General features: G+C 57.6%; 2 protein-coding genes across 6 annotated transcripts in view; one reads left to right on the forward strand and one right to left on the reverse strand.

Annotated features, from left to right (window-relative positions):
* Nucleotides 1-191: 191 nt before the first annotated feature.
* GINS2 (GINS complex subunit 2) lies at nt 192-9,282 on the forward strand. 4 transcript variants are annotated; one of them, XM_085235222.1, is made up of 7 exons: nt 192-360; nt 1,976-2,059; nt 3,277-3,701; nt 5,899-6,013; nt 6,659-6,758; nt 7,826-7,952; nt 8,278-9,282. In XM_085235222.1, exons 3-7 carry the CDS (start codon nt 3,642-3,644, stop codon nt 8,401-8,403), a joined length of 528 nt encoding a protein of 175 aa, XP_085091348.1. In that variant the 5' UTR covers nt 192-360; nt 1,976-2,059; nt 3,277-3,641; the 3' UTR covers nt 8,404-9,282. The 4 variants fall into 4 exon arrangements, with proteins under 4 accessions (XP_085091348.1, XP_085091347.1, XP_085091346.1 ...); XM_085235221.1 differs by lacking the exon at nt 192-360 and adding an exon at nt 886-1,039; XM_085235220.1 differs by lacking the exon at nt 192-360 and adding an exon at nt 1,505-1,807.
* Nucleotides 9,283-10,137: 855 nt separating this feature from the next.
* GSE1 (Gse1 coiled-coil protein) overlaps nt 10,138-22,767 on the reverse strand; it is an 87,849-nt gene continuing 75,219 nt past the window's right edge. Inside the window, exons 4-17 of one of the 2 annotated variants that reach the window (XM_085235218.1) lie at nt 20,052-20,251; nt 18,631-18,809; nt 18,168-18,365; nt 17,829-18,020; nt 17,412-17,725; nt 16,740-17,064; nt 14,824-15,404; nt 14,067-14,179; nt 13,549-13,819; nt 13,321-13,428; nt 12,884-13,234; nt 12,375-12,641; nt 12,059-12,162; nt 10,138-10,941 (exon numbers count right to left, since the gene is read on the reverse strand). In XM_085235218.1, coding sequence (XP_085091344.1) covers nt 10,807-10,941; nt 12,059-12,162; nt 12,375-12,641; nt 12,884-13,234; nt 13,321-13,428; nt 13,549-13,819; nt 14,067-14,179; nt 14,824-15,404; nt 16,740-17,064; nt 17,412-17,725; nt 17,829-18,020; nt 18,168-18,365; nt 18,631-18,809; nt 20,052-20,251 — 3,338 coding nt within the window. In that variant the 3' untranslated portion in view covers nt 10,138-10,806. Of the gene's footprint in view, nt 10,942-12,058; nt 12,163-12,374; nt 12,642-12,883; nt 13,235-13,320; nt 13,444-13,548; nt 13,820-14,066; nt 14,180-14,823; nt 15,405-16,739; nt 17,065-17,411; nt 17,726-17,828; nt 18,021-18,167; nt 18,366-18,630; nt 18,810-20,051; nt 20,252-22,767 lie in introns of both variants that reach the window. The other variant, XM_085235217.1, reaches the window with a different exon arrangement.

The raw sequence follows: 22,767 nt of genomic DNA on the forward strand, positions 1-22,767 counted from the left end.
GCTTTCCCTTGGCTCCTGCCTGCAGCCAGGAAGGCTGTGAGGAGGGATTCCCTGGATGTGACGCTGCCCTGGATGTGAATCTCTGCTTTTCAGCTCTCTGAAAGGAGCATCTCAGGCTTTGCCTCATAATTGCAGAGGAGGCGGATATGCAAAAACCTCCTCCGGCTGCTTTTAATGCAGGCAAAGGCAGAGACTGTTCAGCTCAGGGTGAGAGCTGGAGCTGTCATCCTCAGAGCAGCAAGAGCCCCCCTGCGTGGTTCTGCCCCTAGGCTGGTTTTTGGGTGGGCAGATGAGACTCCGTGGGGAACACAGACCCTTTCTGGCCACAGAAACTGGAGCAGGAGCATCACCACTTTCTGGGTATGGACCTCAGCATCAGCACTCACACCAACCCCGTGCTTTTGGGATGTTTAGGAGCCCATCCTGCCATAGGGATGCTCAGGTTCCAGGGGCTCCAGCTCTCTATCAGCACCAGGCTGGGCTGTACAGCGGGGTGAGAGAAAAGCACCGCTCCCCATCACCCACCCACAGCCTTGGCAGGGCTCGGATGGGACCGGAGGGGGGAGAGCAGGGAGGGAAGGATGGGAGGAGCCGGGACTTCACCGACCCGATTAACCAGGTTAGAAACCAACCTTGCAAAAACCACAACACGGATGGGAGCAGGGCTGGAAATCCCCCCCTCAGCTCACAGTGGGAGCTGGGATGCAAGGCACGTTTGGCGGGCACGGCGACGGGTAAGTGGCATCCCTTGTACATGGCCAGGGCTGAGTTTTTTTGTCCCATTCCCCCCTTCCCAACCCACCTGCTGGGACCCCGCCGTGCTCCGTGTATCCCCTCCGGGCACATCATGGAGCTTCTGCCGCGCGTGCAGCGCTGATGCTGCGTTGGTGACTCCTGCAATGAGTGTCTGTGGGTTTCTGGAGCGTGAACTCATCGGCGATGCAAACATCTCTCTGACACGGAAGCAAAGTTGAAGCTCCAGCACCAGCCAGCAAAATGGTGGTGGGGGAATCGCTCTGCCTGAGCACCTCCTGGCTCTGTGAGTGCATTCAGCCCTGGGGAAGGGGCTCAGGGAGGGAGGTGCTGCTCAGCTCCCTGCAGGGCCTGTGAGGTGAGAGCAGGAATGAGGCACCAGCCCTCTTCCCATAAGCTTTTCCCATCAGCTGTGGGCAGGAGGGATACAAATTCCTCAGTGAGGGGATGTCACCCAGGGTAATTCGAAAGAAGTGTGAAACGCTGCAGTGTGTCCTGTAGCTCTGAAATGTCCACTTCTGCCCCTGAGGTTTTACCCACCCTGATCCCTTTCACATCCCATTTGGAAAATGCCCCTCTCATACCAGCCGCCTCCAGGAATTCCCCACCTGCATTTCTCCAAAAGCTCTTGGCACACCACAGGGATGCTCTCAGCCCCAGACATCCTCATCCTGCTGCAGGTTTTGCTATTTCTGCTCCCAGGTGGCAGGTGGCACCCAGGAAGGGAGGTGCTTTGCTGCGAGGTCGAATGGGTGCCTCCTATATTTCCTGCCCATGGGCTTGGGTTCCTCTTTGCAAGCACCAATTGCTTGCACCAACCCCCATCCTGCTCTGCTCGCGTCCTCCTCACCCAAACACATTTGCAGCACAGCCACAGCAGCAGGGATGCAGGTTCCCAGCACGGGGTGCAATGCTGGGGTACTGAGCTCTTTCTCCACCCTCCCAAAAAGTTCCTCCCCAAACTCAGCGGCTGGGATTGAGTCACTGAAACGCCGTGACATCAGCCCGTGGTTTTTCTGCATTGCTTCCTGTTGTGCCCAGGCAGCTCGCTCAGGTGCCTATATATATATATATATGTATGTCTATGTATTTATATATAAACTCATAGGTGCATGCTTTTAGCCAGCAATCAAGTCCTCTCCCGTTCCTCCTGCTCGAAGCATTACTGGCGTCGCTTCCCGTCGCTGTGCTCCCCACAGCCCTCATCTCTCTCTTTGTGCAGTGAGCAGTGCTGGAGAGCCAGGAGCAACGGCGAGGCCCCGAGAAGAGGATGAGAACATGGGGCTCAAGTTATCCTGTCTGAAAGGTGGGTCTGGGTGGGTGCCAGGGTGGTTTTGGGCAAAGGGATGCGCCGGGGACGTGGTGCTTTACTGACTCCTAAAGGTATTGCTGCTGCTTGCAGGAGGGGTTTGGCCTCTGGAGGGATGATGCTGCGGGTAAAGGAAGGGGATGTGGGTATTTTTTTCAGCCTTATAAAATGTGGGGTATGGTCCTGAGGTTACTCAAGGCTTTGGAGCACCCTGGGATGCTCACATCTGGGATGCTCAGGGGGAAAGGTGGGTACCCCGGCCCCCAGGTTCGCCTCGAGCGTCTTTAATAGCATCACCATCCCCAAACTTCAATTTTCTTAATGGAGTCGAGCAACCGCGACGTCTGCTGTGGCATAGAGAGAAAGGAAGTGGGAGCTTTTAACACGCCGTGATGCTGAACAGCACATCTCCCATTAGCTCTTAATGCTGTTTGGCAAAGGGTTGGGATGAAATATTGGGGTGGGGCCGTGATGTGGCACCGGGGGGGGGAGGGAGGAGGGGCTGGAAGGATGGGGTCTCCCCCAGTCCCAATGGGATGCGATGGATTTGTACACATGGGAGCACATCCATTTTTCAGATGTGCCCAAGGACAATTTGGGGTGCTCTGTCCTCTTTTGTGGTCAACCCAAGCACAAAAAACGCTCCACCCGCTGTCCTGTGGAGACCTTTGTCACAAGGGATGCTTCACCCAGAGCTGAGCCCTTGGCACCACAGGGGAGCTGCTATGCATCACCCACACTGAAGCATCCCCAGAGTGGGGTCAGAGCCACAGGAGTGCAGCCCTCAGATATCCCCCCCCAGCCCCTGCTCTCCTCCTGCGATGGGCTCAGAGACAGCAGTAAAATAAAACACCCCCCTGCGGCTCTCTTACATAAGGCAGGGTTTAATCCTTAATTAAAAAGAGATTAAAAATATCAGTGTCTGTCCCCTTCAGGCATTTTCCTCCTGCAGAAGAATTAAACCTCCCTGGCCGCTCGCTGTGTGTGGAGCTGGGCTTTCCTCTTGATTAAAACAGCAGATTAGAGCTCTCCGTGGCCCAGCAGGCAGGTGGGCAGCTGGGGGTTGTGGCACCCCAATGAGAACACCAGGGATGAAGAAGGTTGTGCTGTGCCGTCGTGGGGCTCTGGGGATTCTCCAGTGGCTCATATAGGGTTGAGCAGAGCATCGCATCAATGTACACTCCCTATTCCCTGGCTTTTCCTGCTTTCTATAGGGTTGAAGATGTGTGTGAGCAGCGGGAATGGCAGCACCGGGACCCCAGAGGCGGATGGGAAGCACCTCCACGTACCCTCCATCATCGTCACACCACCCACACCCACAGGGACCATGTTGTGCCGGGACACACGGAGGGCGACGGGGGAGACATCATCACCCTGCAGCCAGTGCTGAGCACCCAAAGGGGACACCAACAGCTTCACTTCTGCTACAGGGCTGAATCCTGCCCTGCTGGGGGTGATGCTTCCTGGTGTGCTGCTTCTCTGGAGAGCCCCAGGAGAGAACGGCGCGCAAAAGCAGATGGAAATTTAATTTTTTAATGACAGCAGCAGATGGCAAAAGACACAAAAGTGTATTCACACCATGTCAGAGCCATTTATAAAGTGCCTGGCGGAGCTGCAGCGCGTGCTGGTGGCACCACGGGTACAGTAACGGATGGGGGATCCTCTCCTGCAGCCCCCAGACCTACCCAGTGTGGGCTGATGGGAGCTGTGGAGTGGTGGGGAGCGCTGGTCCTTTGGGCTCAAGATGGAGGCATGGATGGGTGGATGGATGAGTATGGGTGATTGGATGGGTGTATGGGAGGTTAGGTGGATGGATGGATGGGTGGGTGGCTGGACAAACGGAAGAGTAGATGCATGGATGGACAGATGGAGGCATGGATGTACAAATGGGATGTATAAATGAACGGATGGATGAATGGACAGACACATGGGTAGATGAATGGGTGGATGGATGGAAGAGTGAACGGACAAATGGACGGACAAGTGGGTGGGTGGGTGATTGGATGGATGGATGGATGGATGGCGGTATGATGGATGGACAAATGGATGGATGGGTGGATGGATGGATGGATGGATGGAGGTATGATGGATGGAGGGATGGATGGAGGGATGGATGGATGGATGGATGGATGGATGGAGGTATGATGGATGGACAAGTGGATGGATGGGTGGTTGGTTGGTTGGTTGGTTGGATGGGCAGGTGGGTGGGAGCCTGTGCTGGCTGATGAATAGAGGGGACAGGCAGCCAGACCATGCGTGGCACATGAGCACAACTGGCTGCCCAGGGACACCCAGGCGGACGGACGGACAGACCTCCGGCCACGCGGCCCATGGGAAGGCCGGGGCACGGGGCTCGCTCCTCCTGGCCGCCAGGGGGCAGCAGCTCCGAGCGCTGCGCAGACACTTAGTGGTTGGGCGCATCGAGCCCCGAGGCGCCCCGGCAACAAGTACTGAACTCTGATTGGTCGGTGCCCCAGGAGGCATCAGGATTGGTCCCACGGCGAGCGACACAGAACCAATAGAGGTAACCAATAGTCGTCCACGGCCGAATACAACAACCAATCATCTTGCTCCAAGCTGCGCCGTGTCCCGCCCCCACACGGAGAGCGCGAAAACGGGCCCGAAGGCGGAAAGCGGGGTGCTATGGGCGGGGCTTCCCCTTCGGGCAGCCAATAGGGAGCGCGGGCGCTTGGCGGGCCCCGTGCCGGTTCCGGTCCCCGTTCCCGTCCCGGTTCTGTGCGCGGCGCCGGCCCGGGTCCGTACACATGGAACCGGCCGAGGCGGAGTTCTTGGCCGAGAAGGAGCTGGTGACCATCGTGCCCAGCTTCAGCATGGACCGCGTGCACCTCATCGGGGTCAGCGGGACCGCGCGGGGGGGGCAAGGCCTGGGGGGGGCTGGGGTCGGAGCCTGAAGGGACGGGGGGTGAGGCCTGGGGGGCTGAGGGGACAAAGAGTGGGGAATTTGGGGGGGTTGGGGACAGGGCCTGAAGAGATTGGGGGTCAGAGCTGGGGGTGGGGGGTGAGGGGGTGGGAATGGGGCTGCGGGGGTTGGTTGGCTGGGTTTGGAGATGTGGGCTTGGAGGGGTTGGGGGTAAGGGATGGGGTGTTTGGGGACAGGGCTTTGGTGGGTCGGGGATTTGGGGAGAAGGGGTTGGGGTTTTGGGGGAATGGAGTTTGGGGATCTGGGGAATGAGGGGATGGGAGATTTGGAGGGGAAAGGGGGGTTGGTTCTGTCAGTTTGGGTATCAGGCTGAAGGGATCGGGGACAAGCATGGGGGGACTTGGGGGTCAGGATTGCGGGATAAGCGAGGGGAGATCTGGGGTCGGGGTGGGGTGTCTGGGGATTTGGGGGAATAAAGCTTGGAGGGTTTGGTTTGGGGGCTGAAGGGGTTGGGAACAAGGGCCAGAGGGCTTGGGGATAAAGGATGGGGAATTTGGGATTGGAGGACAGAGGTGTGGGGTTTGGGTCAGGGGCTGGGGGGGTTGGGGCTGCACACAGACAGCTGGCACCTTTGGATGTGCCTCAGCCCGAGCCCAGGGGGCCACTCTTCTATGATAAATGTAATTTCTGGCAGTAACTTCTGTGAAACGCTTTGAAATAGAAGATGCACTGGGAACGTTCCTTATTGCTTCTCAAGGGAGAAGAGCAAAAAGTCTACGAGCAAGAATTATGGGAAGCCAGAGAAGGAAATTCAGATGCTACTCAATTTAGGCTTTTCAAAATCCCTTGGAAATTCATACCATCCAGACGTGGCAGAGACCAAATGAACAGAGGAGTACTGCGGCATCCAAGCCCTTTGCAGCTGCCTTATTCTCATCTTCAATTAATTTTCCAGGGGGATCTGGGCCCTTTCAACCCCGGTTTGCCAGTGGAAGTGCCTGTCTGGTTGGCCATCAATCTGAAGCAGAGGCAGAAATGCCGGCTGATACCCCCAGAGTGGATGGATGTGGGTAAGGACAGAAGCTTCCAAGGGTACAAAGGGAACACAGAAAAATCTCTGGTTTTCACCACTAGTGGGGAGCTTAATTGAACTGATGCAAAGCAACTGTGAGAGAAGAATCTCGTGTTTCTCCACTGGGGTTCTTCATATTTACATGCAATCTCATCTTCCCAGTCAAGTCAGGTGTTTGAGTTCTGCTCCTCTGGTGAGCAGGAGTGGGGTTGGTGGAGGAATAAGAGACCTTAAGGGAGCAGTCCTGCTCTATTCATGCAAGGGCACACACACTCATTAGTGCGAGTGCTTTGTGGCTGAAGGGGACATCTCCTGGCAGGTGAAAGCTTTGGTCAAGCTGGTGTGGATCCAGTGTGGTGTGCCAAGTGTCTGTCAGCGTTTTGGCCCTGATGAGAATCTGTTCTCCCTTGGGAGCTGAGAGCTGCTGTGGCAAAGCTGCTCCTAAACCCCGGGACAGGCAGGTGTAAGGGGTGTTTGACTTCATTATAGAAGCCTTTTCCTGTCTGTACGTTGTCCACGTTTACACCAGCTTGAATCAGAGATTTGGTCCTACAGGAAGAAACGTGCTGTTTTTGCCAGGGGAGAAGTGGGTCAGGAGAGTTGGAGCTCTGCCACTGCCTGACATTGCTGTCTGTGTTTTTAGAAAAGCTGGAGGAAATTCGGGACCAGGAACGCAAAGAGGACACCTTCACTCCAATGCCCAGTCCCTATTATATGGAACTCACAAAGCTGCTCTTAAACTAGTAAGTGGGAAATGTATTGTAACAGTTTCCACCTGACTACATGCTTGCATAGACAATTTTTCAAGCTTTCTTTGGCAGCAGCCCCAGAGGGCTGTGGGAAAGTGAGAGTTAATGGGGGTTTATTTCACAGCGTGCCAAGATCTCGCTGCAGCCGTTTTCTCATGGTAACTTTGCATTTCAGTAACTGGGGATTGCTTGTTCTGTGCCCTGATAATTGGGGCTGCGCCGCTTTATTGAGCAGCAGCTAAGCGTAGAGGCCTCGAGTATAGACAGCACATTCCATGGCTGCAATCTGTTCGGCAGCCTGAACCCTCCAGGCTTCTTCCTTGGCTCTCCTTCAGGAGGAAAGCTCCTCTTTCCTCGGCTTGAGAAGCAAGAGACCGGGGTTATTCCGAGTCTAACCTCATGCCTGCTGTGGCATTTCACTTGTAAAATGTGCTGGCTGGTATTTTTCTAAGCGCAGGCTCTCCTGACTTTAAGCCCTTGATTACAGTGGGGTGGTCGTTTAAGCACTGGCTTCTCCTCTGGAGATGACGCTCTTGGTGTGCGGCTTCTTCGCTCACGCTAGAATAACCCTGACAGCTCTGTCCATGTGAATTGAGCTCATCTCTCGAGGTCCTTATGGCAGCACTGAATTGCTTTAATGGGAGGATGCGGCACGACTCGTGAAGTCCCTTCAACTTAATACTCCCTGATAGAGCCACGAGAGCACAGACGGTGCTTCGGTGGCGGCCGACTCCTTCCAGTTCCCCTCCTGTGTGTGGCTTTGGCCAGGTTATTGGCTTTGCTCGTACCTCGTACCAGCTGGGCAATTACAGAGCAGAAGGATTGCAGTGAGAAGCAGATGCTGCATCAGAGCCGAGAATTCCTGGGTAAATAAACCACCCCAAAAATCCCAGCAGCGTGAGCACCAGGCTGGATTTTAATGTCGAGTCGCAGGGTTTTTTGTTGTTTTTTTTTATACAGCAAACTGCTCCGCTTCTGCCTTAGAGGGCTGAAGAGCTGCCAACATTACTTATGCCAGTGACATAACATATGAGGCTGTTCTGATCCTCTCTCTCCTCCAGCGCCTCCGACAACATCCCCAAAGCAGACGAGATCCGGACGCTGGTGAAGGACACGTGGGACACACGGATGGCCAAACTGAGGCTGTCTGCAGACAGCTTCGTCCGGCAGCAGGAGGCCCACGCCAAGGTGAGGTGTGATGGGATGCAGGCAGGGCTCTGCTGGGAGGAGTCCAGCTGCTGTGTGTGGGTTGGTGGCTGATGAGAGCTGCTTGTGGGAGCGCTGGTCGGGCATGTTGTTCCAGGGCTATGGGTATGTCGGTCAGGTGCTAAAGCCACGTGTTGAAACCTCTCTTGATGGGCTGCTGGTGGCTCCCTGAGGAGTAGCATGGGAAAATAGTGCTCAGATTGGTCATAGGCTTCTCTTAGCTGGTCCCTCGGGGTGTCACCGCGCTGCCGGGCTCGCCCTCCCTTCAGCACAGCTCTGCTCCACGTTGTGCTACTTTCTCTTTCAGCTGGATAACCTGACGCTGATGGAGATCAACACCATTGGGACTTTCCTTACTCAAGCCTTAGACCACATGTACAAGCTCCGGACCAACCTGCAGCCTTCTGGGAGCACGGAGTCCCAGGATTTCTGAGCTCCTCTGCCCGCACCAGCCCTCCAAGCACACACATCCACTGTTCCAGCTTCCACCTCTCCATGCACATCTGCCAGAACCCCGTGAGCTTTGTGAGCCGTCAGCCACGTGCAGCCCGTCCCTGGCAGCAGCTGCAGGCGGCTGAGCTTCCCCTGCTGCTGACACGCAGCCTGGGGAGGGAGCAGGGCAGAGCTGGCACAGGGCATCCCCTGCACGAGAGCTCCACGAAGCCCCCGCTTCCCCTTTGCAGAACTTCGCCTCTCCCTTTGGTTCAGAGGCTGCTGCCAAAGATGTGCGCAGATACAGGTGGTGGCTTGCCATCCAGCTAATGATGTCGGGCAGATCCCTCTGCCCTGCAGAGCGTGGGTGTACTTCATAGAGGGAACTTCTGAGGGCAGCACAGGCCACACACTGGCTTGAAAGCAATGAATTTCAAGGCAGTGCTTCGCTGTGGGTTCGCTCGGAGCCTCAAAACAGGGAAAGATGTGCCGGCAGCGAGAGCGCTGGGAGGCACATCCATCTGCTCCTTGGAGAAGGACAAAAGAAAATGGCTTTTCCCTCTCTGAGCCAGCCTGGTTGGTACTATTTAACGTCCCAGCACCTGGGCCATCACCAGCTGGCTGAGCAGGACCCCAAGGGAAGGGGGGCAGGACCCCAAAAGGGGGTGGCAAAGCCGATCTGCTGTGCTCTTTTCCCATCGCTGCTGGGGGAGAAAGAATCCTTCTGCCATCGTTAGGAAGATTTTATTATGATGATTTTTTTTGTTGTTGTTCTGATGTTTTCAGAAATTACAGCCGTAGAGTCATAAATACCTAATTGCTACATTCACCAAATGATCTCTTACATTACAATTAATTCAAACAAAGATGCTTAGAACAAGTTTATGGTGTTTTTTCTTTTTATCTCTTGGTTGCCTGCTCTGACAGCATCTCCCTGCCCCAGCAGCTCTGCCCTCCACTGCCCCAACTCCTGCCCAAAGGGATGTGTGAATGGACAAAACATCGCCCCGGGGGAGCATGCTGTGTCAGAACCTTGATATTATGGGCTGGCTTGGGGAAGGGGGGTGGATCTCAGCATGGAAGCAAAGCTGCAACCCAGCCCTGGCCACGGAGCTGCAGCAGCTGCAGCGATGAGGGCTGAACGGCCAACCATTTTCCATCCCTATCTTCCTTCCTGCCCAGCACGCAGGGAGGGAGAGCAGATCGTGTGTTAACATTCACCACAAGAACACAGGGAACTGAAAGCAGAGGTCACCTTTTTCAAACGCTGTGAGCTGATCTGGTGGCAAACAAGGAACAGTTTCCCCTGGGAGCACAGCCATGTGCCAAGCTCTGAGGGCAGGGCAGCAGCTGGGCTGCCCCTATGTGCTCTGATTGTCTCGGGGGCTTTGGGGCTGCTCCCCATGCCACCCCATCCCCATAAGTATGGACTCTCCTCTCCAGCACTCATCACCATGCAATGCCCACGACTGCCCCAGTGTTTGGTGGGGGGCACAGAGCCAGAAAGCAAAAGGGAAAAGAGGCAGGAGAGAGAGGTGATGGGGGGTTGTACCCAGCCCAGGGATTCCTGGTACAAACACAAAAAGGAGAAATAAAAACCAAACAAAAAGAGGTGTGGGGGGGGGGGGAAGCAAAAAAAAAAATAAAGCGGAACCATAGTTTAAAAAATAAAAAATAATTAAAAAAAAAGCTTTTTTTTTTTTATAACAATAATAATTAAAGCAATAAAAAAACATACAAAACTTTTTTCCTTTTTAATATATATACACATGACAAGGCTGAAGCACCTTTTTTTTTTTTTTTTTCCTCTTTTTTTTCTTTTTTCAGACTCTTCCATTGCCAAACCATCACCCCACGCCCCTCCAAATGTGGGACCCTCCCCCCTTCCATCTCTTCCCCCCCCCCCCCCCAGGAACGAAGCGCTGCTCCGAGGGTTCACGGACTTTATTGGTTACAGCCAAGTGCAGTGCTGGGGGAGCCCCAAGCTGGGTGTGTGTGTGTGTGTTGGGGGGGGGGGGATCTGGGGGGGCTGCCCCTTACCCTGCAGGGCTCCTCCAGCCTTAGTGTTGCGGGTGGTGGAGTCTTTCATCAGAATTTATAAAATAAAATAAGAAATGAGCGCTATAAAGTGTGTGTGGGGTGGGGGGTGGGGGGGGGGGGGGGGACACACAAGGTCAGAGCCCAGCCTCCCCCCCCTCCCCCCCGCCACCCTTTGCTTCATGCATGGCACATTCTCCGTTTGCTTTTGTTTTGTTTTGTTTGCTTTTTTTTATTATTATTATTATTATTTTATTTTTATTTTTTTTTTGTAGCTTCAAACCTCCCAGTGAAAAATATTAAATATTCAAGGTAATAAAATAGATTATTATTTCTAGACTATATGTTCGGCCTAGCCCAAGGAGGGTCACCTGGGATACCCCTTGAAATAACCCCTAGACCACTGCATTGCAGGCAAGGCAAGGCACTTCCGCAGGTGATCCAGCTCTGCTTGCAGTCTCTCTCGTTCTGAGACAATCTTCTGCTTCTGGGACCTTAATTCCTGCAGGGAGGCAGCAAAAGGGCAACGTCAGGGCAGCACACAGGGACTGCAGGGGTTGGGCAGTGCAGGGAACGGGGACTTGCAGGAGCATGGGGACACTGGAGGACAATGGGGACGTTGCAGGAGGGATGGGGGCAGTGCATGAAGATTTGGGGATACTGAATGGAATGGGGACCTTAGAGGACCGTGGGGAGATTGCAGGAGGATCGGGCACTGCAGGAGCATTTGGGGATACTGCAGGAGGACGGGGACCTTAGAGGACAATGGGGAGACTGCAGGAGCTTGGGGTCATCAGAGAACAATGGGGACATTGCACGAGCATCGGGACATTGGAGGACAATGGGGAGACTGAAGGGAATGGGGGTACTGCAGGAAAATGGGGACCTTAGAGGAAAATGGGGGGGTTGCAGGAGGATAGGAACAGTGGAGGACAATGGGGACACTGCAGGAGCATGGAGACATTGCAGGATGATAGGGCACTGTAGAGGATAAGGGGATGTTGGAGGACAAAGGGGACTTTGGAAGAGGAGGGGGGTATTGAAGAGGACTGGGGGACTGAAGGGAATGGGGGCACTGCAGGAGGATGGGGAATTGCAGAAAAATGGGGACCTTAGAGATTGTAGGAGGATTGGGCACCGTATTGGGTGGGGATATTGTAGGAGGATGGGGACACTACAGGAAGATGGGGACACTGGAGGAAGATGGGGACACTGGAGGAAGATGGGGACACTGGAGGGAACGGGGACGTTGCAGAAGCGGGGGCACTGCAGGAAGATTTGGGAATACTGCAGGAGGATGGGGATGTTGGAGGACAATGGGAACGCTGCAGGAATACAGGGACACTGGAGGACAATGGGGACGTTGGAGGAGGTATTGAAGGGAAATGGGGTGTTGCAGGAGGGTAGGGGGATTGAAGGGAACAGGGGCACTGCAGGAGGATGAGAAACTTAGAGGACAGTGCAGAGGAAACTGCAGAAGGATGGGGACACTGCGGGAGGATTGGGCACTGTAGGGGATGGAGATATTGCAGGATTTGGGGCACTGCAGGATAACAGAGACCCCCTGGGAGGCCTGGATGCCCTGCAGAGGCCAGGTGCCCCCCAGAAGCCCCACTCACCGCCATGCTGTGCGAAAGCTGCTCTGCCGTCAGGCTCAGGCTGTAGTGCTGGGCCTCCAGCCGCCGGCACTGTGTCTGCAGCACTTGGCGCTCCAGGTTTTGTTCTGCAAGGTACAGGGATGGGGTTGAGCACCCGAAAGCCCTCGCTCCCTGCCAGCCCCAGGACACGGCCTCCTCCCAGTACAACACAGCGGGATGGAAAAGGTCTGGGTGGCAGGCCTGGGGGCAGCAGGGCGTAAGGTGATGCTTGGTGACGTGACCCCACGGCTAACCAAGCCAGGCAACACCCCGCCGAGCCCCAGTCCCCAGTCACTACCTTCTATATGTTCCTGGTAAGCTTCAAAAATTGCCTCGATCCCTTGCCACTTGGGCCTGGGGCACTCCTCCTCATCCTCCTCCTCATCTTCCTCCTCCTCATCCTCAGAGGCCGAGTCACGGCGGTCCCGTGGCAGCGGTGGGGCGAGCGCCCGGTGCCCCTCGGCCGTGCCGTTGTGTGGGGCAGGCGGGCGGCTGGAGGCCTGAAGCTCAGGGATGTTGTAGTGGATGGAGGCGTCCAGTTTGTGGTTCTGCTCCGCCGTCCCCCCTGCAGGCACAGAGTGTCAGCCCTCTCCCCTCTGACTTCATTTTTCTCAGCCCCATGCGTTGAAATGAATGAGTTTTGCTACAACCCAGCTGTGTTTTCCCAGCATTTTTTTTTTTTTTAAACCTCTCCACAATCTTTCCCAAGGATGCTCTGGGAATGGGGTTACAAGTGCCTTTTCCCATAGTGCCAACCCACGGCTCTCCTCCCTGTGCCCCCATGGGGTTGCTGCCCCAGCACGGTACCTTTGTGCTTTTGCAACGCCTTCTGCGTGGACTGCAGCACGGACTCGTGGAACTGGTGGGCAAACTCCTCAGCAATAAAAGGCTCCCAAGGCTTGCTTTTGCCATTCATGCTGTGGGACAGCGGCACAGGGACGTCCTTGGGCAGAGGGCCCCTGACATAGCTGAGGATGCTCAGTGCCTTCTTCCCCGAGTGCCCATCGCTCAGCCGGGGCTTCTCAGCCGGCTCCTTCACCCTGGGCAGCTCTGCAGTTCTCAAAGGCTCCACTCTGCCAGGCTCTGACGGCTTCTGCACCTCGGGCACCGAGGCTACGATGCCAACGGGCTTATCTGGGTCCAGCAGCAGCGGTGGCTCTTGGGGCAGAGGAGGAGCAGCGTTGGCACAGCGGTGCCCAATCAGGCACTGGAAGTGAGGGGGAAGGAGGAATGGAGAAGCTTACCGGCAGCGGGGCCGCTGGGGCTGTCCCGTGGAGAGCTCTTCACCACCACGGCAGCCGGCGTGGGCTTCTGCTTCATGGCCTGCAGCATCTCCACCAGCTTCTCCTTGTCTGCCGCATGGGAAGCTGAGGTTTAGTGTAGCCTCTGCTCAGCAGGGCACGCTCGCGGCACCAGGCAGCCCCACAGTATGGGGACAGGGACCCCCACCCCAGCACGGGGCACGGCGTTACCTTTCCTCTTTTCAGCGCTGATGTGCGTGAGGTTGAAGATGGTGAGGAAGCGTTTCTTCTCCTCGAAGTTGGGGCTGTTGTTCATCTCGTCGGGGCTGTAGCGGGTGGAGAGGGGGAGGCGTGGGGAGGGCGTGCGGCGCTTGTTCTGCACCGTGGGTGGTGAGGGGCTGCGCTCCCGCAGCATCCGCCGGCGCTTGCGCCGCTTCTGGCTCAGTAATTCCTCCTTCTGCTGCTGCGTGGTGAGGCCGAAGAGCTGCAGGAACTCCAGCTTCTGGGGCCCGAGGGGAGAAGAGAGCTGGGTCAGCCCCAGAGCAGCACAGCATCTGTCCCCACCCCCATCCCCACCCTTCACTCCCACCCTCATCTCCATCTTCATTCCCGTCTCCATCCCCACCTCCGCCTTCAACCTCATCTTTATCTCCATCCCACCTCCATCCTCAACCCCATCCCCATTTCCATCCTATCCCCATCCCCAATCCAAACTCAGCCCCACAGCCAGCTGAGTGCTGTGCCCATACCTCAGAGGATGTGTCCAGCTTCAGCGGGGGCTGCTCGGCCACGCACCGGAGATGTGCCCGCACCTCCTCCTCGTCACTCTCATCACAGGAGTCATCCAAGTCGTAGTAGTAACCTGGGGATGGGGAGAGGCTGATAATCAGCCTGGGGGGGCATGCTGGGACCCCCATATACTGCTGAGGTCCTGGGAACCTGCTGGGACCCCAGGAATGGCTGGGATCCTGGTGGGTAGGGATGCTCACCCCAGCATCCCAGCTCAGCTCTGTTTTGGGATGGCTTGCAGGGGGACTGGAGGAATTACATCTCTGTGGGCTGCTTGCAGTGGGAGGGCTGACTCTCCCCTTGCTGCTGGGGCACCAGGGAGGGAAACAACCCAGGAGCACCTTGTGCCAGGGCCAGGGACACTGGGAACACACTGTCTGCCTTGACGGGGGGCACCAGGCTCAGCAGGTTAATGGGGCACAAGGGGGGAATGGCAGTGCTGCCCCCACACCCCACTCCATCTCCTCCTCGCTGCTGTTCACATCCCCGCTCGCACGGCCCTATTAATATTTAAAGCCAGCTTATTAGCCTCAGTTCATCATTTATTAATTGGGCATGTCTAGAGCGGAGGATTTACCAAGCTGCTCTGATTTGGCTTTCGGGAGCATTTGCATCGAATGCCTGCAGGCTGGGCTGACAGCATCACAGGGGAACCCCCTCCTGGCTGCCCCCATTGGGGTTCTGATGCCTGGGGGGGGTCCCAAGCCCCCTCCTCACCTTTCTCCCGGGCTTCCCGTCGTCGGCGCTCCTCCAGGTCCAGTTTGCTGACCAGCCTGCGGTGCTGCTGCACGAACTCGTCATAGATGTACATGGGGTCCTGGGCGCGGGGCTGGGGGGGTCTGTAGGGCGAGCTGGGCTTGGTCACCTCCCCAAAAGGGGTGGCCGAGGGTCTCTGCTGGCTCAGGATGCTTTGCGTGGATTTCTCCAGCTCGGCTAGGAATGGTGTGTGGGTGAAGCCTGTGTGCTCCGCAGTGCTGGGCTCTCGTGGCAGGGGGTATTTCTCCAGCGCATCCCTTTTCCTTGCACTGTCTTCCAGCTTCTCGGGGCAGAAGACTCTCTCCACCTTCACCAGTGGGATGCCCTGCCGGCTGGGCTCAAAGGGGGCCGGGTGGCCGTGGAGGACGTGAGGCTCAGGGAGGCGCCGGGGGGGCTCCGAGGAGCTCTCCATCAGGGAGACAGGATTCCAGAGGGATGTGGTGATGGGGTGGTGCTGGGGTTTGGGGGAGATGAGTGGCGGCGGACCACCGAAGTGCTGGCCTGGCTCACGGATGCTCGGTTCATGGCGGCTTGGTCCCGACCTGCAGGAAGGAGAGGAGAGGGAGGGATGGAGAGGAGAAGGAAACCCTCTCTGCAGGCTGGATCTGGGGAGGAATGATCTGCCAGGTGCACGCGGGGAGGGCTGGGAATGGGACACAGGACAGGGGACCACTCCATGGGACTCGGATGGCACAGGCACTCACCGCACAAAGAGTGACACCGCAGCGAAACCTTCCCTAAGCACCCAGGGAAGGAGCAAACCTGTTAGCAGGATAAATATTTCATGTGCCGAAGAGAAGCGTTTAACGCTTTTCCACTCGAGCGCTCCAGACCTCTGTGCAGCAGAGCAGCGAAGGCTCAGTGCTGCCAGCCGGGTCGCAGCTGCCACCGTGCCACAGAGAGCTCCTGCAGGCACCAGCACTGCTGGCTGAGGGCATCACCTGCCCCGGTGGAGCGTGGGGTCCCCGTCCCTCCCCACCATCTGGGGGTCTTTGGTGGCGCTTACATGGGGCAAAGGCGTGGGCAGGATGCTGCGTGAGGGACTGGGATAGGAATAGGAATGAGATGAGGATAGGGATGAGATGAAGATGGAAATGGGATAGGAGGAAGATGAGGCTATAAGAACACCCTCCTCTCCCCCCCTTACTTGCTGCTGTGCTCAGGGTGACCTTGATGTCTCCTCCCTGCTCTGGGGAGGGATGCACGGATGGGGGCGGGCGGCTGCAGCAGGCACTTGCCATTGTGCCGCCCCGCAATCCGCTCCTTGTTATACTCGATTAGCTGCACTAATCCCCTTGATATCCAAAAATAACAATGGGAGCCGGCAGCAGAGCCGACTGGATAAGCCCACACCACCAGAGCGCTCAGCGACAGAGCGAGAAAACCCGCGTCAATGCAGGGCTGTGGGCACGAGGTGCCCCCCTCATCCCACCGCGCATCCCTCTATCAGAGCAGCTTTCAGGCTGCGCAGGGGAAGCTGCAATTAGCGGAGCCGTCGCCTCGGCAGCACCTGGCTGCTCGCTGCTGGCCCTCGGCCACCTCCCGGGCTCACCGCCTGCTGCCGCGCAGATGTCAGGCAGTGGCACCACACAGCGCTGCCAGCACAGCCGGCCTGGCTGGCACAGCACGGCGGGGACCTGCTGGCACCGGACACACCGCTCGCCTGGTGCGGGGGGGGAAAAGCATGAAGGCTGAGCTTGGAGGAGGAGGAGGAGGGGGGGCTCATTCTGCTAAGAGCCAGCTCACGGGGTGGCAAAAATGGCAGCAAGATGGGGAAATCTTACAAAACCTTCAGGAAGGTTGGCACAGGGAGCACGGAAAGGGGCATCCTCCATCCTGGCAGAGAAGCAAAACCAAGCCGGGGCGTGCAGCCCTACCTGGGGTTGTCAGGCCGGTGCTCGGGCTCAGGCTGGCTCGGGGTGCGTCCCATGTCGAGGTGCTGCTCCAGCACCTGCTGGCGAAACTCCGACACCTGGGACTGGCGGTCCTCCTTCTCCTGGCGCAGGCGGCGCTGCCGGGCCAGCCACTTCTCCTCCTCATTGGTGCGGTGGATGAGCAACGCCGTGGCCGCGCTGCTGCCAGGCAGGGGGAAGACGTTGTGGTTGGGGATGAGGCTGGGCACGGGGTGGTGCGAGGTGGGAGGCGGGTGCAGCGGGTGCTGGAGGGGCTTTGGCGTGGGCAGCACTGAGTCCTTCAGTTTCTCTGGGGAACCAAAAAAAAAAAGGGGAAACAGAAGATTGGTGGGGTGCACGCCGAATACACCTGTGCATGGAAGAGGGCCGCCCAGCATCCCCGTGGGATGGCAGCTCCTGCTCCCCTGCCTGCTGCCAGCCCAGCTGTTTGGCGTGCCGGGGTGAAGTCAGATGGCACAAACACCTCTCCAAGAGTCCCAGCGCTCTGCAGCAGCCCCGCTGAGCGCACCGCAGCAGCTGGGCTCCTGGCACTTCAAGCTGGCAGCCAGAGAGCTGGGCTCTGGGACCCGACCCCCTCAGCTTTACCATCTGGAGAAGAATGGGGACCAGCCCCAGTGCCACCCTCAGGGTCGTTACCTGCTCTGCTGGGCTCCGGCAGCTTGCTGCGCTCCTCAGCCGGGTGCCCCCGCAGGGCATGCAGCTCGGCCACAGGCAGGAAGGGGCTCTCCATGGCTTTCACCATGCTCAGCTCCTTCTCCCTGGCACGCTCCCGCTGCCTCTCCAGCTCCCGCTCACGCTCCTTCTCACGCTCCCTCTCCAGCTCCTTCTCACGCTCCCGTTCCCGTTCCCGTTCCTTTTCCCTCTCCCGGTCTGCTTCCCTCTCCCGTTCCTTCTCCCGTTCCCTCTCGCGTTCCCTTTCCCTCTGCCGCAGCTCCTCATCCATTTGCAACCTGCAAAAAAAGAACCAAAGGAAAACACCCCCATCAGGTGCCCGTTAGCCTCCCATAGGCCCCCCAATCTCCACCCCACAGCAGCCACCCCATAACCACTCACCTCTCAGCAGCCAGGCTGGAGATGCGCTCCGATTGCAGTGCAGAGAGCGAGGAGTGCGAGAGCTCAGCAGGGTACCTCACACCTGACAGGTGCAGGTGCATGGCAGAGGGGTGCAGGGGGGGCAGCGAGCCTGGGGCCGGCAGTGGGTAGAAGGGGGACCGCAGTGCTGAGAGGCAGTAGGAGTCGTCCATCCTGGGGAGACAGAGGTGCTCAGCGGGGTGCAAAACCCCAGAAGGGGAGAAATCCTATCCTGGAGGGTTGTTGCAGCTTGCAGCACGCCCCTTGGGGCCATCCTCCCGCCTCCCAGCAGCATCCCTGCTGGTAAAGGTGAGTGCCCACCTGAAGGCAGGGTGAGGGAAGGGGTGGTGTGTCAGGTAGCTGGGGTGGTAATACGCAGCAGCTGCAGCCGGGTCCAAGCCAAGAGGTGGCAGTGAGGACATGCGGAGGTCCTCAGCTGTGTGGTAGGGCCGAAAGCTGCGCAGGTAATCCTCAGTGACAGCACTGGGTGGCACCACGTGGTGCACGGGACGCTGCAGGCTGGTGGAGAAAGGAGACAGTGAGCATCAGGGAGACATCACCCCCACCTGAGAGCACTCGTGTCCTGCATCTTCCCATATCCCCTACCATCCTGCACCCCGCACTCTATATACCACATCTTACATCCTCTATCCCACATCCCACACCCCGCATCCCTTATCATCCCACGTCATCCCAAATCCCACACCCGGCATCATCCCTGCATCCCACACCCCGCATCCCTGCACCATCCCACATTCCACATCTCCCCCTGACACCGACTCACTTGAGAGGTGGGAAGCGGGAGTCCTGGACCACAGAGCTGGGGGGCAGCCCGAAGGAGTACGGAGTGCCCAGGAGGTGCGTTGGGACCGTGGGACCCCCCGCTTTCTCCTGTGTCAGAGGGGGTTCAGAGATGAGCCGCTCGCGGCTGCTGCTGCTGCTGCCTCGTGACCCCGCTTCTTGCTGGAAGGCAGAGGGGCAGAAAAGAAGAGCTGGCCGTTAGGGGATGGTGGAGAGCATCCCTGCATCCACACTGTTAAAGGATGGGGCCGAGAGGCTGCATGGGGGTCACCCAGATGGAGAGGGGGGTGCTGACGCTGGGGATGGGCTGACAGCAGGACACGCTGTACCTGCCTGCAGATTTACAGGCAGCTTTGTTCTCCAGAGCCATTAATCACTCGGAGGATGCAGACACCAACGGCGCCCGGAGCAGCACAGCCGGTGTAAATCCGGCAGAGGCCCTTTGATAGCAGCCATAAAACGCAGGGCCAGCCCCGGGGGGAGCCAATGGCAGCACCCCATCCCACTGCCTCATCAGTCAGGCGGTGAATTCCCATCCAGGATGAAGGTCACATGCGCTGACCTCAGCTCGGGGGGCACCCTGGGGTCACCTGGCAGCACCGTCCGTATTACAGGGGCTGAGCCAGCGATGGAGGGATGAGCCCTAGCAGCAGGAGCTAGACTATTCCTCCAATCAAAGGAATGGCAGTGCAGGCTGCAGGACCCCAGGGCAGGCTGCAGGACCCCAGCCAGCCATCGGGGACGGTCCCAAGGTCACCGCAGGCGGCACAAAGGCCGTCCCCCCGCAGCCTGTGCTGAGCACAGTGCGTGTGAGGCTGCGCTCTAATTACCTCCCCCAGCTCCGGGCGTCACGCTGCAAGCACAGCTCTGCCAGACAATAAAGCACGCTCGGTTAACCTATATTCCACTGGGGTCACTGAGGAGCAGCAGGATGGCGTGCAGGGGGGCTTGGTGGGGTGGGCAGCACCCGGTTACCCTCAGCCCCTCCGTGTACCCAGGGGTTTGGTTTTGTTCCTCCCCACATCCAGTATTTCTCATCCCTTCCCCTCGCCTCTCCGCTTTGTGGTTTAATTAGTCCTTCCAAGTGGCATAATCCTCCCGGGAATCTGCTTGCAACATGCAAGAGGAGAGAAGAACTAACGATGCTTCTTAATTAGCCGGCACGTCGTCCCCCCACCCTTCACCACCTCCCCACTTCTCTCCGGATGGCAGCCTGGGGACGTGGCAGAGGGGACAAAAGGACCACAGTGCCGGGTGGCACCACGATGGGGAGCAGCTCCCAGCACTTTTATCGCAGTTGGCACAAGCAAACGGCCCTCGCGCTATCAGCACAGCACACGGCAGCAGCACACCCTCTGCTCATTGCCTCGGTGTCCCTTTTGGGGATGGGCTCCCCATCCTTACCTGCCTGCCCTCGCTCCTCCACACCCCGTTGACCGTCTTGGTGGGGGCGATGGTGACGACAGGTGGTGTGCTGGGCACGCTGTGCCCCCCCGGGGGCACAATGATGGGGCCCATGGGGCCACGTTTGGGCGTGCTGGCAGGTGAGCTGTGGTTGGTGGCTGGTGAGGAGACGGGCGACGACTCGCTGCTTATCGAGGAGCCTGGGAAACAAACACAACGGGAGAGAGGCAGCTGTTAGAGGGGCCAACCACCTCCCCCTTCCGCAGGCCTGGGGGGCAGCAGCAGGTGAAGCCACCCCTATGCCCACAGAGAGCCATCCTCTGTAGTCACGGGGCTCAGCTTGCATACAGGAGCTCATTTCCACCCCTCTGCAAACCCAGCTGAGCCACAGGGAGAGGGAAGGTGAAACCCAGCCCACTGCCCCCATAAACCCAGCTCAGACCCCAAGGGCGAGCATCACCCCCAGGGCTCAGCCCGTGCTCTGGTGCCAAGAGGTGCCAGCCAGGGCTGCTCCCAGACGCCGGTGTGAGGATGCGTGAGCCGCTCCTGGTAACCCTTGGGCAAAGCTTTGGCTCAATTTGCATAATACATCCGTATTTGAAATTATACCCACCCCAGGGATGCTGGCGGTATTTGCAAGGGAAAAATAAAACCCTCTGAAATGGAATTAAGGCGGAGATTGCAACGCGTGGAGAAAAGCAGAGCTGGAGCAGCAATACAAATTCCACGCTAACTGGGGCAGGCGGAGCCCGGCATGTGCTCGGCTGCAAATTGCCTGCACACAAATCCCCAGGCGAGGATCAGCTCCGGGTGCAGGAGCCAAAAATGCACCAAACTGGCCACTGGCCAGAGTCTGAGGTGCCCAAAGCCACCACAAAGCAGTGAGGCTGCCTGGGAGGTGACAGCTCTGCCCGGCCAGGCACGGATGCCGTAGCCTTGCGTGCGCCAGCCACCTCCCTTGGGTGTGCAAACTGCCTGCTGGCCCTGCGAGCACACGAGCTGGTTGCCCTCAACATGCAGTGCAGCTCCTCACCCTGCACACATCCCCCTCCACTTCCAAACGCCCTCAGCACATGCAGCCCAGCACCGGGATGCGGAGGGAGCGGGGATGTCCCAGCTGCATCCCAAAGGATGCTAAGCACGGCAGCAGGATGAATGCAGCAGCACTCCGGCCACACCACCTTATTAATTATTCCCGAGTTGCTCCGAATCACTTTCATTTCGAGAGCGGTGAGGCTGGGGGAGAGAAAGGCTGCCCGCCACAAAGGAGGCACCGATACGGATTTGACACCCACTGAAGTCTATCTTGTCAGCGCAAGGCCAACAACAATTAGCAGCCTAATCCCCTCTGAGCTGGGAAGCCATTACTCACCATGCGATAGCGTTAACAATCAATACCATCACAATGAGCCCGGCAATTAATGAAGCTAAAGTCTTACTTCAGAACCTTAATTCTCACTGTGTGGCTTTAAACGGGAGGGTTTGTGATCGTTATAATTAACTGGCGGTATTCAGCCAGGAGTTAGTCAATGAAACTAATCTGGATTGGAGATGACAAGAGGCACAGTGTGATGGTGTCACCTTTGTTTTCTGACCTCCTGCTTTCCGCTCAGCGATAGCAGATTAGCAGCTGGGGCTGACAGGCAAATGTAATTAACAGCTGAGACCCTGAAGGAGGAGGGAAAAGAAGAAAGCAAAGGGGAAAAAAAAATCTACCCTGCAGGCAGAGTTGAGCAGGGGTGAGCCTGGATGCCCCGGCCAGCCCCTGAGCTTTGGGGTTCTTTGTGACTCGCTCCATCCTATGGGGATGGACTCAGCTCTGAAGCAATGAGGGATTTGCTGCAGGACCCCGTCCATGGCCCCTTCCACAGCGAGACCTGTTTGGGATGGAAGCGTGTCCCCGTGCATCTCTATGCATCCCTGTGTCCCTACACGTAGAAGAGCCACGTGCTGCAGGGCTGATCCATGCATGCAAAGCACCTCTGGTCCACAACACCACAGAGAAAAGCCCTCTGAAGGCATCACCCCATCCACAGTGTGCCATGGCCAAGCATCATCCCAGCTCTGTGGGAAGGCAAATGGGATGAGGACTGGCTTTCCAGGAGGAAAACCACAGCATGGAGCAACACCCAGCAATGCACTGCAGCCCACATGTATGGGAACCCCTGGGATGAGGTACTCAGGTACCCAGAGGGGGGAGGAGGATGGGTTCTGTGAGCAAACTGTGCAGCAGTTACACACAGCCCAGCAGAGGGAGGGGAAATCCAAAGGGATTGCGGCGGCTCAGCATGAGACAGCACTGCTGGGGCAGGAATTTGGGTAAGGCTGCACGGGGAGAGCACTGCAGGAGGGAGGAGAGGGCAAGCTGGCAAAGGAAACTCCAAGGAACTGAGCAAAAAAAAATATTGCTTTGGATGGGCTGAGCTGCCTGCACTGCGCTGTGCCGTGGGTCTTGCAAATAGTGTTTGTGAAAAGGTCCTTGCCAAGGGTCTGGGTTATGATAAGGAGCACCCAGCGGGGCAAATATCAGGGAGAAACACTTTGTGTTTGCAAAGCGGCTCTGAAAGCCCACATACAATCCTCTTGAAAGCTGCAGCCCTGCCCCATAGCAGCACCAGGGCAGGATGGCAGAGGAGTGGGGTGCTGTGGGGTGGCAGGGGGTGGGAGTACCCTGCGTCCCTGGGCACCACACGTCCCTCCCTGCTCTACGCCACGC

The sequence above is a fragment of the Meleagris gallopavo genome, chromosome 13, assembly GCF_905368555.1.
Source record: "Meleagris gallopavo chromosome 13, MGAL_WU_HG_1.1, whole genome shotgun sequence".
Taxonomy (NCBI): domain Eukaryota; kingdom Metazoa; phylum Chordata; class Aves; order Galliformes; family Phasianidae; genus Meleagris; species Meleagris gallopavo.

Bases quoted from the DNA above. Each gene is read 5' to 3' on its own strand.
- GINS2 (XM_010718212.4), top strand. From the start codon at position 4,828: ATGGAACCGGCCGAGGCGGAGTTCTTGGCCGAGAAGGAGCTGGTGACC. The intron at 6,014-6,658 runs GTAAGGACAGAA...CTGTGTTTTTAG, and splicing joins CCCAGAGTGGATGGATGTGG to AAAAGCTGGAGGAAATTCGG. The intron at 6,759-7,825 runs GTAAGTGGGAAA...TCTCTCCTCCAG, and splicing joins ACAAAGCTGCTCTTAAACTA to CGCCTCCGACAACATCCCCA.